The sequence below is a fragment of the Octopus bimaculoides genome, chromosome 21 (assembly GCF_046866305.1).
Source record: "Octopus bimaculoides isolate indiv1 chromosome 21, ASM4686630v1, whole genome shotgun sequence".
Lineage (NCBI taxonomy): Eukaryota > Metazoa > Mollusca > Cephalopoda > Octopoda > Octopodidae > Octopus > Octopus bimaculoides.
In genome coordinates, this window is record NC_142948.1 from 21,397,329 (window position 1) to 21,412,328 (window position 15,000).

The 15,000-nt window shown below is 35.2% G+C and overlaps 1 protein-coding gene across 4 annotated transcripts in view; it reads left to right on the forward strand.

Annotated features, from left to right (window-relative positions):
- LOC106870296 (unconventional myosin-VI) overlaps positions 1 to 15,000 on the forward strand; it is a 180,409-nt gene that overhangs the window by 59,666 nt on the left and 105,743 nt on the right. The window contains exon 1 of one of the 4 annotated variants that reach the window (XM_089338912.1): positions 1,495 to 1,815. The exons of the other annotated variants lie outside the window; for them this stretch is intronic. Within the exon in view, the coding sequence (XP_089195038.1) occupies positions 1,708 to 1,815 (108 nt within the window). The 5' untranslated portion in view covers positions 1,495 to 1,707. Of the gene's footprint in view, positions 1 to 1,494; positions 1,816 to 15,000 lie in introns of those variants that run through there. 4 annotated transcript variants of the gene reach the window in all.

Sequence of the window (15,000 nt, forward strand, 5' to 3'; positions counted from 1 at the left end):
ACAAACTCATATGTACACATATATGCATATACACGCACACACAGGTATATCTACCCAGATACATAAGTGCAGTTATGGTTATGCAATAAACAAGATGGTTTTGCAACCAAGTGGTTTCGGTTTCGTTTCCACAATTCCTTTGACAAGTTTCTATCATAGCGTCATGTTAATCAAAGACTTGTACCAGAGCTAAACTGAATGGTAGATTAATCCTCAACCTCCAAAGAACAGGAATGGTCCTTCCAATAGGTTTCCATACATTTCATTTACCAAATTTCTTTCACAAGACTTTGGTTGACCTGAGCTTATAGTAGAAGACATTTGTCCAAAGTGGTGCACGGTGGGATTGAACCAGAAACCATATTATTGCAAAGATAACTTGCTAACTGCACAACCATACTTGCACTTGTGTGTCAGTGTATATATACATATGTTTGTGTGTTTATGTGTGCATTTATATATGTTTAGGCATTAGTCTATATGATGCAGTTTGTAGATAAATTTCTGTTTAACGCTTGGTTGTAAAAACAGTTATTCTTTGTGTGACAGCATTTGTGTTTGTAGGTGTGTGTATGTATATACATACATGTGTTGTCATATATGTGTGTGTGTATATATATATATATATATATATATATATATGCACATGTGTATGTGTATATTATATGCATTCATACATATGTAGATATATATAAATGCATATGGAGAGACACACACATACATATACACACACCCAGCTTAATACAAAGCAACTTAACTAAATAACAAACTAAAACAACATAAACTATATAAGAAACTAATAAAAATTAAATAAAATCACCTAATTAACTACTAATCTGTTTCACAACTAATTAACCTTGACTGAAACCTAAACTTAAAATTCATAAATAAATATTTCATTTCTGAAGTGCCTCTTTTTCTTTACTATCCTTCTACCTCTTAACTCCCGTAAAACTATCCCCAACTCCCTCTTAACTCCCCATCTCAACTCCCTCCTCCTCTTTCTTCTCTCTCTCTCTCATCATTTTTCACTCCATTAATTTAAAAATTTTTTCTCTTCACTCTATATTTTTTTTTACTTTTCCCTATTTTTTTTGAAAAGAAGTTTTTCTTTTTTTACTTTTTTATTAATATTTTTTATTTTTCATTTTTACTAATTTCTTTTACTTTGTCTATATAATATTTTCTAGATTTAAAAAATAAATATATTTTCTTTCATTTTTTTTCTAATTCAAAAAAAAAAAAATTTTCTTATTTTTAAATGTCTTCGCTTCTGTATTTTCCATATATTATTATTTTTTTACTTTCTTATTTTTTGTTGTTAATGAGATCGGATCAATTCAGTAACTAAATCCATCATTATAGTCTTTTTTTTATTTGTTGTTGTTGTTATTATTATTAATGATTTTTTTTTTTTAATATGCTCTCTCCCAGCCTCTCTTCCCCCATCCTCCATCTGAAAGACCTCATTTTCATGATATTAGTCTATATGATGCAGTTAGATTAGTTTCTATTTAACACTTGGTAGTAAAAGTGGTTACTCCTTGTGAGGCATCATCTGATAGTTTTCTTAGTATTGGATCTGTAATACATCATATACGCATACATATAGCTAGTTACACCACAAATCAAAAAAAAAAAAAACCAAGCTAACCAAAGCTTGGAGAAAAATAATACAAAAACAAAGAAAAAATATATTTTGTTAGAATGACATCAGAATGGAATATTTTATACCATGACAACTATAATTATAGCTACAGCAGTTACAATGATTGGCGCTGCTTCTACACCCAGTATGGATATTACTGGGAAGAGGTAATGTTGAGTGTGACATTATTATCAACACTGTGTGTGTGTGTGTGTGTGTGTGTGTGTGTGTGTGTGTGTGTGTGTAAGAGTGTCATATACTTATTTTGTCTCTGTTCTGTCATTTAAAATTGCATGTATCTTTGTGTGTATATATATATGTACGTATGTATGTATATGCGTGTGTTTGTGTACTAGTATATATATATCAACTTTAAATAGAGCTCAAAATTGATCCGTTGGAAATACTTTATTACAACAACAATAACAATAATAATAACAAATAAATAGACGATGATTACATATATGTAGTTTCTTCTAACAGAAATATATATATATATATATATATATATATATATATATATATATATGTCTGTGTGTGTGTCTGTGTAGGAGTAGGATTATGCATGTATGTGCATTTGTATGTAACTTTCTGTTTGTACATGTGTTTGTGTGTATGAATGTATATGTATGTATGTATATATATGTGTATGTTTGTACCAGTACATTTATATATAGATACATACTTATGTGTATTTATGTGTAATGGCTTGTGGACAAGTGGTTAGGATGTTTGATTCATGATTGTGAGGTTGCAGGTTCAGTTACTGGACCAAGTAGCATGAACCTTGGATAGATAGAACCTTGGATAAGACCTTTTATTTTACATTGATCCATTCCATTCACCTGAAATTAAGTTGTCTGCTGCAGAATGACACCTCACAAACTCTTAACCCCAAATCTTAGAAATGTATGATGTTAGTGACCCTTGAAGGCTATACATTGGATGATGATGTTGATGATTGTGTGTGTCTGTGTGTGTGCATGTGTGTCAGCAGATGTGTGTTTGTGGAGGCAGGGTCAATGGTTGTTGTTTAACACCAGGTCAAATCTGATCAAGCAAGCCTATGATCAAAGGCATTCCAACCATGACAATCCAGTCTTTTTCCTTCTCTGCAGGAGAACCCAATCACCACATTACCGAACATTTCTTTTTTTTTTTTTCTTTAAGATGAGGAAGATTTAACTGCTATTTCTAGTAGTGTGAGCTACCATGTTGAACTACCTCATTAGCTCAGTGCTTACGAGAGAGAGAGAGAGAGAGAGAGAGAGAGAGAGAGAGGTAAACTGGGACAATGTTTGTACTTTTACCTTTTGTCATCAGTAGAATATAGATATGTACTTAATAGGTTTTCTGTTATAGACACATATAGGTGTATGCATGTACATATATATACACATGCATATATACTTAGAAGAAACTACATATATGTAATCATCTGTCCCTGCAAGCATCTGCACATACATTTACACATAGTTATGTACATGCAATCACATGTTCCTGCACTTCAAGCACATGATACACACACATACAAAAGAAAACTGCTCATGCAATTATGTATGTTTCACCTGCATATGCTTGTAAATACGTGCATATACACACATACAATTGTACACTATAGCACATAGACACACAGATGTACACTACAATTCAAAGACATACACACTAACCACCTGCTTATTGCATTTGTGAGTGACAACACTATAGCATTATAACTTCTGTGATGTGTAATGTCAGTATATAAGTAGGTATGTGATTAAACAGGAAAAAAAGAAAATCAATTGTTTGTACAACTGTCTGTGAGTGTGCGTGTTTTATCGTTTATCTTTTACTTGTTTCAGTCATTGGACTACAACCATGTTGGGACAACTTGAAAGTAGTTGAACAAACTGAACCCAGTACTTATTTTTTAAAGTCTGGTACTTATTCTGTCAGTCGTATTTGCCAAACCACTAAGTTATGTGGACCTGTTGTCAAGCAGTTGGTAGATGACAAACACATACACACATATATATAGATGGATTTCTTACATGGTTGTGTGGTAAGAAACTTGCTTCCCAACCACATGATTCCAGTTTCAGTTCCACTGCATGGCACCTTGGGGAAGTGTCTTGTGCTATAAGTTCAAGCTGACCAAAGCTTGTGAGTGAATTTGGTAGACAGAAACTGAAAGAAGCCCATCGTGTATATGTGTATATACATATGTGTGTGTGTGTGTGTGTGTGTGTGCGTGCCTGTCTGTCTGTCTGTTTGTCCCCCTACCACTGGTAGAGTAAGCACCTGGCTTAAAAAAAAATAAGTAGTAGGGTTGATACATTCAGTTAAAAATTCTCCACAAGGTGATGTAATCTAATGATTGAAACAAGTTAAAGATGAAGTATATATAAATGCATAAAGCCCTTTCTCGAGTCATATAGACTTGTAAGGCTAGTTCCAGATTTTGTGGTGTGTATATATGATCCCAGTGGATGGGGTAATATATACACTGTTTGACAGTGGACTGGAGTAAAGTGAAATGAAGTGTTTTGCTCAAGAACACAATGCATTGCCCAGTCCAGGAATTGAAACCACAATCTTTTGATCATGAGTCTAACACCCTAATCACTAAGCTATGTACCTCCATATATACACACACACAAACACAGATATTTTTTACATGTTTTAGTCAATTGAATGAAAAACCTTGAAGGATTTTTAGTTGAACAAATTAACTGCAGGATTTATTTTTTTTTAAGCCTAGTACTTATTCTATCAGTCTCTTATGCTGAACCACTAAGCTATGGGGATGTAAACACACCAGCATTGGTTGTCAGGTGGTGGTGGGGTACAAACACACACACACTCAGAGATAAATATATGATGGCCTTCTTTCAGTTTCCATCTACTAAATCCACTCACAAGGCTTTAGTCAGCCCAAAGCTATAGTAGAAGACACTTGCCCAAGGTGCCATACAGTGGGACTGAATCTTGAACCATGTAGTTGCAAAGCACAGACAGATAGGCTTTCGCATAGTTTCTGTCTACTAGATTTATCACAAGGCATTGGTCAGCCTGGGGCTATATTGGAAGACACTTGCCAAAGGTGCTGCACAATGTGATTTATTTACATTTGGCAAAACAGAATAAAAGAAGCAGAGGGGTTTGTAGACATAGTAATTCTTGTTACTATTCTTTTACCTTTACCATAGCAACCAGACCCCTTCGCCTTTAATATGGCAATCAGATCCCCTTTCTAAGTCATAGGACTATGCCAATTTCCTCTCTCCTCTCCTATCTCCCTGTTGACCTTGGAATGGCAGGCTGCTTGGCTGGCTGGCTGCTTAATGATTTAGTGATTGTGGATGACATTAGCATAACAGAGATTATCTCACCTGTTCTGGCAGGATTTATTATTCCTTGATGAAGAAAATAGAAGGGAAAGAATCAGGTTGTATTAGGAGTAGTGGTGGTGGTCATAATGGTAGTAATTGTAATGACAGTGGTGGTTGTGGTGATGATGGTGGTTGGTGGATTAATAGAGATCAAATATTTGTAAGTCTACTCTATTTAGCTTCCATGTAACAGTCTATATACTCCGTATATACATACATACATGGTATGTATTGTGTGTGTGTGTGTCATCATTTAACTTCCATTTTCTATGCTGGCATGGGTTGGATGGTTTGACTGAAAACTGGTAAGCTGGGGAGCTGCACCAGGTTCCAATCTGATTTGGCAGCATTTCTACAGCTGGATGCTCTTCCTAACACCAACCACTCCAAGAGTGTAGTGGGTGTTTTTTACGTGCCACCAACACAGGTGTATATATATATATATATATATATATATATATACATATGTATATGTATATATGTGTGTGTGTGTGTGTGTGTGTAATTATTTAAAACATTTTGATTTGGTTCAAAACTCCTACTAAATTTGTTGATTGACTTTTTCTTTCATTTGTCCACTCACTAATATATATATATATATATATATATATATATATCATCATCATCATCATCGTCATTATTTAACATCCATTTTCCATGCTGGCTTGAGTTGAACAGTTCAAGATGAAACTGGCAAGTCAGAAGACTGTGCTCAGCCCTGTTGTCTTCTTTGCCTTGGTTTCTACAGTTGGATGCCCTTCCTAATACCAACCACTTTACAGAGCTAACTGGGTACTTCTTAAATGGTGCCAAGACCAACAATGTCACCAGATAACTTACAGGACAAGGCCCCTCATCAGAGTGGGGAGTAGTATCAACAGAGACACACTCACGAATATTTTTTTTTTCTATAGTTTCATCTTAAAGCTGCGGCCATGCTGATGCACCGCCGTTTTTTTTTTTTCTTCAACCATTCCCATCACATATTCTACTTGTTTTATGTTCAAATTGGCTAGAACTGGCCTCTCACACCTACCCTACAATGTCATCCTAAGAATAAATAACCACATCATTGAAATCTTGAAGCTATGAAATAATGCATGATTAGTTCAAAACAATATGAATAAATAACTGAAGCTAGAGTTCTGTTGGCTTGAACTGTAAGGCCTTTGTGCCACTTATGTAACCCCACAACTAATAAATAAAATATATACTTACTCTCAACTTCATGTATTGAGTTCTTTTTCTTTCATTTGTTAAACCAAACCTATAAATAATGTTTGGCGATGCAAAAAGAACTCAAAACATGAGTATATATATTTTTGTATTATTAAGTGCATTGGCACTTACTGAATTTGATGTGTTGATGCATGAAACTCAGTTCTTGAGTCACTCTATAGCTTCTGCCAATATATATATTTATACATGATAGATTCTCCCATTGAAGACAATATATGAGTGTTCAGCATTTTTTCTGAATGACTTGCACAAATGATTTCTTTATTGTGATCAAAAGAATGTGTTGTACATTAATTAGCTCACTCACTCCACCAAATCATCGTTTTCCTGTATAGGTGCACAGTGTGTCAGGTGTCAAAGTGATTGCAGAGCAATATGAGATTAAATGTTTTGTTCAAGAACACAATGCATCACCCAGTCTAGGAATGAATTGAAACCACAATCTCACGATTGTGAATGCAACACCCTAACCACTAGGCTGTGCGTCCTCTCTCTCACACACACACACACACATTGTGGAAGTTGCTTATTGTAATCAAAGTTAATATTATCAACCAGTTTAAGGCAGTGAGCTGGCAGAATTGTTAGCATGCTGGATAAGATGCTGCTAAGCATTTTCTCCATCTTTAGGTTCTAACTCCAAATTCTGCTGAGATCAGCTTTGTCTTTCATCCTTTTGGGGTTTGAAATAATTGACTAACTCCACTCCTCCAAATTTGCTGGCCTTGTGTCAAAATTAGAAATCAGTATTATCAACCAGTTATTGTTATTAGATGCTTCTGCTTAATGGCATCAGCTGATTATTATCAAAATGGCTCTCTCCTAAAGTTATCACAAGAAATGTGTAAATATTTCTGATTGTCCCAACTCAACAAGTGGATGTGTTCCTTCCCTTACTCTCAAGCAGTGAACCCTGAAGTTTGCACTTATCCAGGCCAAAAGTTTCAATCTTCCTCTCCTTACACAGATTTATCTCAATATATGAAAACAAACTTCAGTGGGTCCCACTCCCAAGTAAGTGAGTCCTTCTAATGCTGTCATTTCTGTCCCATCATTCTTAGGACCATCTTAACAGTATTATAGACTGTCCCCAGACAAAGCAGAGCACTGGGGGAGGGGGTCCCTACATACACAACCTAGATTATATCTCAGTATACAATTGGTCCCCCAAGATCCCTAAGCCCATGGAGCTCCCAGACAACTGCCCAGAGTGCCATGTACTTCCTTTAAGAAAGCACTGATCTTACATGTAATGAGTCATAGAGAAAGGTGACTGAAAAAAAAGTGGAATAAAAACCACCTTCCTTTCATGATGGGAATGACTTTGATTGTACAACCTGCTCAATGAAGGTTAACCCAGGGTTAAATAATATAAACAAAAGGTGAAAATTAATTAGAAAAAACTTCAAAAGATTTTTAATTCTATTTACTGCCCTCACCACTGATTGAACTCTGAGATTCTTCACCCACCCACCACTGTCCATGTTTTGATCAAGATTGACATGTAACTACACACCTCAATCTCACTGTCATGTCCCCACCATCACTGTTAAAAAGAAAGTCTGAAGTTATTTTTAGCTGCTCACCTGAGAAAATTTAAAATCTGGAACTACCAGTCACACATGCACACACACATACATATTTATACGTACATATTATATATATAACATGGCTGTGTGGTAAGAAGCTCGCTTCCCAACCACATGGCTCTGGGTTCAGTCCCACTGTGTTGCACCCTGGGCAAGTGTCTTCTACTATGGCCTTTGGCCAACCAAAGCCTTGTGAGTGGATTTGGTAGATGAAAACTGAAAAAAGCCCATCATATATATATATATATATATATATACGTCTGTCTGTCTGTCTGTCTGTCTGTCTCCCTATCACCACTTGATAACTGCTGTTGGTGTGCTTATGTCGCCCATATCTTAGCAGTTCGTCAAAACAGACTGATAGAATAAGTACTAAGCTGTAGAAAAAAAATGGTCCTGGGGTCAATTTATTCAATGAAATCCCTTCAAGGTAGTACTCCAGCATGGCTGCAGTCAAATGACTGAAACAAGTAAAAGAATAAAGGAATAAAAGATTATATATATTTACTCACTTGTCTAACCATGTTAGCATGGAAAACATGTTATATGATGATATATATATATATATATATATATATATATATATATATATATATATATATATATATAAACCATTAGATTCGTTTCAACATTTAAATTTAATTTGCCAAGATATTCTTGTCGCTTTGACACCACGACCTGTTCACTGACAAAATTCCATGCTGCATCTGTGCATATTGTGTGTGTATATATATATATATATATATATATATATATATATATATATATCCATCCATGTATGTAGGTGTATATATGTGTGTGTGTATGAATTGTTAAAGAACTCAGGAGCCTTAATAAGTTTCTTGTGCATGAGTAACACCATTGAAATGCTGTTAGAGTTTTATGTTGTATTATGACATGTTTGGGTTGTCAAATGTTTTCTTTGTATGAACCTATTTAATATGGATACACCATTCATTACAAAGAGATTTACTTTACAGTATCCCAAGATTCTTTTTCTTTTAACTTCATATATTTATATACAGGTCTCATTCACACAAACTAGTGGGGTAGCTGCAGTGAAGTAACTTATACAGCAGGTTGTAAACCTGCTTTAGAAATTACAGCCAACTGTCCTTCAAAGCACACATTAATGTATTAAAAATGGACACATTGGCTCATGTAGCCCTTATCTGAAAAGCAAAATTAAAATGAAAGGAAAAGGAGTAGATTGTCACAACTATAACACAATTGTAGGGTTTGACCCCTAACATGGATTATCTGCTTTGTGCTCAATTAACACACACACACACACACACACACACACACACACACACACACACACACACACACACACACACTTTTTATCTTTGATTTTGTTCCAGTCATTTGACTGCAGCTATGTTAGTGTATTGCCTTGAAGGGTTTCTTCTGTGTTGAAAACAAATTGACCCCAGGACTTTTTTATTTTTAAGGCTGGTACTTATTCTATCAGACTCTTTGCTGAACTGGTAAGTTATCCCTATAACTTACCAGTTCAGCAAAGAGTCTGATAGAATAAGTACCAGCCTTAAAAATAAAAAAGTCCTGGGGTCAATTTGTTTTCAACACAGAAGAAACCCTTCAAGGCAATACACTAACATAGCTGCAGTCAAATGACACACTAACAGCAGTTGTCAAACAGTGGTGGGGGACAAAGACACACACACGTAAATATACACACATACAATAGGCTTCTTTCAGTTTCCGTCCACCAAATCCACCCACAAGGCCTTGGTTAGCCCAGGGCTATAGCAGAAAATACTTGCTCAAGGTATCATACAGTGGATTCCTACTGCATAGCATTATATACATATATATATATATAGGTGTAAAAAGGTTGAATTTAGATTCATCCTTTAATTTGGAGGTTTCCAAAAAATATTTCTGATATTGATTCTTCATATTTTGCTGGTAGTTTACAGGCGTAAATTTGCAAATATGAAAATAATACTTGTATATGATGTGTTGTGAATTTATGGAAAGAAATCCCATAAAACTCAACCATTTAGTTAAAAATGGAGAAGAGAAGTTGTTAAAATATATAAGAGAATTTTAATTCATGCAGACGATCGCTTCGTACAGTGATATAAAAATCATGCAAATTCATGGTTGAAAAGAATTAAATTAAATTAATAAAATTAATTAATTATATACCAATGTACTCTTCAGTGCAAGAAGTATGAACAAAATTTTTACAAAGAACTTGTGAAAGGAAATAGCAGAACAGAATCTAGGAGATTCATATTTATCCTTATGAGAAAAAGAGACGCGAGTCCAGTTAGGTATTAACTTTAGCTATAGTTGATACCTGACTGGACTCTCATCTCTTTTTCTAAAAAAAGTGAAACCGGTCAAGTCAATTAACATCTCTAAAAGTTATTGCATTTTCAAACCTTCTTTCATATATATGTATATATATATATATATATATATATATATATATATATATATATATATGAATGATGTGTTGTGAATTTATATTTTTGAAATCACTGAGTTGGTTGAGTGTGTGGCCTGTCTTTCCACAAATACCTGTTGGAGAATTGGAAATGCTACTTGGATGATTGCCTCATCCTATGGTCCCAAACACTCAACCAACTCAATGACTTCAAACAGTGTCAACAACCATATTCAATTTACAATGGAATATAGTCCTTTTCTTGACATTCTTATTATAAAAAAAGGCACCAACATTGAAACTGATATCCACTACAAACCAACTGATTCCAAACAATACCTTCTGTTCACCTCCAATCACCCAAATCACACGAAGACAAACATCTTCAACTTAGCGAGAAGAATCTGTACAATTGTCTCAAATTATAGAACGCGAAATAAAAGACTCCAAGAACTAAAGGCAATTCTCAAAAGACATTACCCAGCATCATTAGTTGACAATTCAATAGAATGGGCCAAGACAATAGATGCCCAAGACTTACGAAAACCGAAACACACTCACGGTACATTAAATATTCTCCTGTATCTCTCAACACACAATCCAAGAAATGCAGAAGCTTACACAATTATATACAAGAACATCCCTCTAAAAAAAGTACTTGAAACCCATAAAATAATAAAAAGCAAGAGACAACCTAAATCCCTAAAAAACCTACTCACCAATGCACCCACCGTCAAAAAATGTGGTCGTTCCAACTGCAGGAGTTGCATTCACCTCATTGAAGGAACAATATACAAATTCCAGTCGGGACACACTTTTGTCGTAAAAAATAACTCCATCTGTGCATCAAAGAATTTACTTTATGCCAAAAGGTGTGAAGGGTACCACAAAGATTACATATGGCAAACAAGACTAACCCTCAAAGAAAGGATGACAGTCCACTGCCAACAATTGAGGGACCCCACCACAAGACAGATACCACTTAGTGGTAACTTAGATCTCTGTGCACAAAACAAGTTCCTCAAATTCCTTGTTTTTCCACTATACCAATGCCCAGACAACACCATTGACCAAACACGAATAAATAGGAAAAATAATCTTATTCAAAAATACAGACCACAACTCAACATACTCTAACATATACCCCACCCCCCAGGTACACACTCACAACAAACACACACAGAAACACATACAGATGTACAAAATACAATGCAAACCTCCCATGCAAACACACACACATACGTATACATACATGCACAAACACAATATCCCTACACTTGTGCACAAACCCACACACATTGCATGAAAAAACACATACATATATACACTTGCAATACGATTCTAGCAACCATAACCAACACTCACACACACATACGTAAACACATACATGCACACACCTACATACACCACCCTGACAATTACAAATCACACTCACACATACACAGATACACACACATGCATATATACACACACAAACACAATACACCCGTTCCCCAGTAAAAAATCACACACACACACACACACACACACACACACACACACACACACACACTCAAAAGAAAAAACACACACAGACCCATATACACACACCACAATAATTCTGGGACCAATCAAAAATGGCCCCCACACACAAACACAAGCACATGTATATACACACTCACACCATTCTGACCTTTAAGACCAGTCCCAAAAACCACTGAACCCTGACAGACTAGTCCAGAAACAAAAAATCCTTTTGATTCCACATTGCTCTTCCTCCCCACTCCAACCTCCCACACTGTCTCTTAAAATAGCAAACATTCCTTAGCTAAGCACAAGACTGAAAATGTCAGACAGACAGGTCAGTTATTCCTCTCCAATTTTTGGGATGTGTATACATATATATATATATATATATATATATATACATATATATAGTACTGTTATGTCTCAAGCTACTGCTATCTAGCACCTTTGGATGATCTCTGCTCGACTGCTACCCAAGAGCTACTCAACTCCTACCGAAACCAGACTGCCTCTATTTATATGTCTTGGGCGATCTTACTTCTTCACTTGGGGGCGTCGACACAACAAATACCAAACAAACATGATTTTTATGAACTCATAATACTTATTGTAGTCCCGTTCTGAATACTTTCTTGTAAACTGTTTTTAACATTTTCTTATCATAATCAAAGAATGTTTGACTGTGCTTTAATACTTTTGTGATAACCAGTACTTAACAGAAAGCTTATACAAAGCTTTACATTTTACTTTTGACAATCTTTTTCTAAAAAAGTGAAACCAGTCAAGTCAATAAACATCTCTAAAAGTTATTGCATTTTCATACCTTTTTTCATATATATTTTCATTCATACGATTCCTTACAACTTTACTTTGTTTTATATATATATATATATATATATATATATATATATATATATATATATATGAGGTAGGTACCCAAAAGTAACCCAAAATATTTTCTGTGGTTTAGGCTTTCCATTATAGTTCAGGCTTCCTGAACTACAAGTAGCCACTTGATGCGACCCTCAGGCATCAGTCTGCCAACCAGCATTGTCGGATGGTCATACTGCCATGTGCTTCGTCTTTGTTTTGCAGTACCTCTCCCCTGTTTGTTGATATTACAATGGTTGAAATGAAGGAACAGTGTGCTTCCATGAAATTCTTTTTTCTGCTAAGGAAAATGGCAACTGAAACAGTTGTCATACTTCAAACAGCTTACAAGGATGCTGCTGTGAGCAAAACACAAGTTTACAAGTGGTTTCCATGCTTTTGGAATTGTCACTTGTCGCTTGAAGACCAACCTCTTTCAGGATGACTGTCTACCTCCCGAATGAATGAAAACATCATGAAAATTCATGAACTGATCTTGGAGGACTGTCATTGAAAAACTTGATATGACTGTTGTGTCCTGGAGCTCCTGCTAACAAATTTTGAGTGAGGAATTGTGAATGAAAAGAGTTAGAGCAAAATTTGTGCCTCACTTCCTCATGGAAGATCAACAGCAGTCATGACTGAACGCATGTCACGAACTGAAAGAACAGCTAAAAGTTGATCTGGACCTTTTTTTGAAGGTCATCACAGGTGGTGAAAGTTGGTGCTCTGGAATTTTCAGATGTGGAAGAGGTGAAGAAAAAACCATGAAGGCCTTGAAAGGCCTCTCTTCACAAGAGTTCCAGCACTGCTTCAAATAGTGGAAAACACATCTGGACAAATAGAGAATACTTTGAAGGCAATAAAAGTGTAAACATGTAAAACTAAATGAATAAAATAATATTGCAAAATTCCAGTTTCTTTTGGGTACCCCCTTGTATATATTGAACTTCATTAGCTTATAGGTGTTTCTGTTACAAGATGCAGTGGACTCATAGTTCAGGGCCTTAATAATTTATTCCTTTGTCATCTTTCTTATATATGTATTGATGATGAAAAACAATGAAATAAGGAAAGCTTCTAATAACGCAGAAAGGTTTACAAAAAAAACCCATATATTTTGGATGCAAAAGCCCATCTTCAGAAGGATGCAGTCAGTTATGTGTATTTACATAGATTTCATTATTTTAAACTGCTCAGAGTTTGGGTTAGCAGCAGCAGCAACTCTCCAAATGACGAGCAATTTAAAATAATTAAATCTATGTAAAAACATATTTTTGTCTGCTTTCTCTTGATGATAGGTCTTTGTATCTGAAATATAAAGGGTTTTTTGTAAAACTTTCAGCATTGTCGGAAGCTTTCGTTATTTCTCTCTTCTTTCATTTTCTACTTCTCTATACAATACTTCAAGTGAACTAAAATGCTGTTATGTATATATTGTTTACATCATAAGGATTTAGAAACTTCACAATAACATAGAATAATTCATCTTTTTTAACTACAGATTTTCAAGTAGATAAAGCTATAAATAATAGCATGTAAAAGTTTGGTTAAAAACCTTTCTGAACAGAAAAAATTAAAGGTTGCCATTGATCTTGAACCTACATTTCCTGTAGATATGACAGGCATTCTACCATTGAACCAAAGGAATGCTTTAGAAATATATATTGCTTCCTAACTACATGGTTTTTGGGTTCAGTCATATTGTGTATTATCTTGTGCACAAGTATCTTCTATTATAGCCCTAGGCCAACCAGAGACCTATGAGTGAATTTGGTTGATGAAAACCAAGAGAAGCCCTTCATGCATGTGTGTGTGCATGGGGTGTGTGTATTGTGTGTGTGTGTGTGTTGGTGTCTTTTTGTCTTGATGACATCTCATAGCTGTAAAAGAGCATCAGTGTCATACAATCAGTATCCTTCATTTCCAGTTTTCTATGGAAACGTGTTTGGTTGTGAAGAAATAGTATTTTGCTTGGAAATGGGTGTGGGTTGGCAACAGGAAGGACGTTGGGTTGTAGAAAAATCTAACTCAGTAAATTTTGTGAGACCCATGAGAGCACAGAAAAGTGGATGTTAAAATGACGACAATGATACAAGTGCAATCATGTTTGAAAAGTTTGCAGCTCATTAGATGGCTTATAATATTTCCCCAGGTTGATAAATACCTTGCGAGGGAATTTAGTAAATAGAAACTGACAAAAGTCTACTTTTTTGTGCTTGTATGGGCAGACAAAATTTGAGATAGATTTCCTATGGTAAGATGCTCTTCCTGTTACCAACCCTCACCTGTTTCTATATAAGATAATGTTTGTCCTAGCCCTTAGAACACAAACAGTACGATTGTACAGGATTTTAT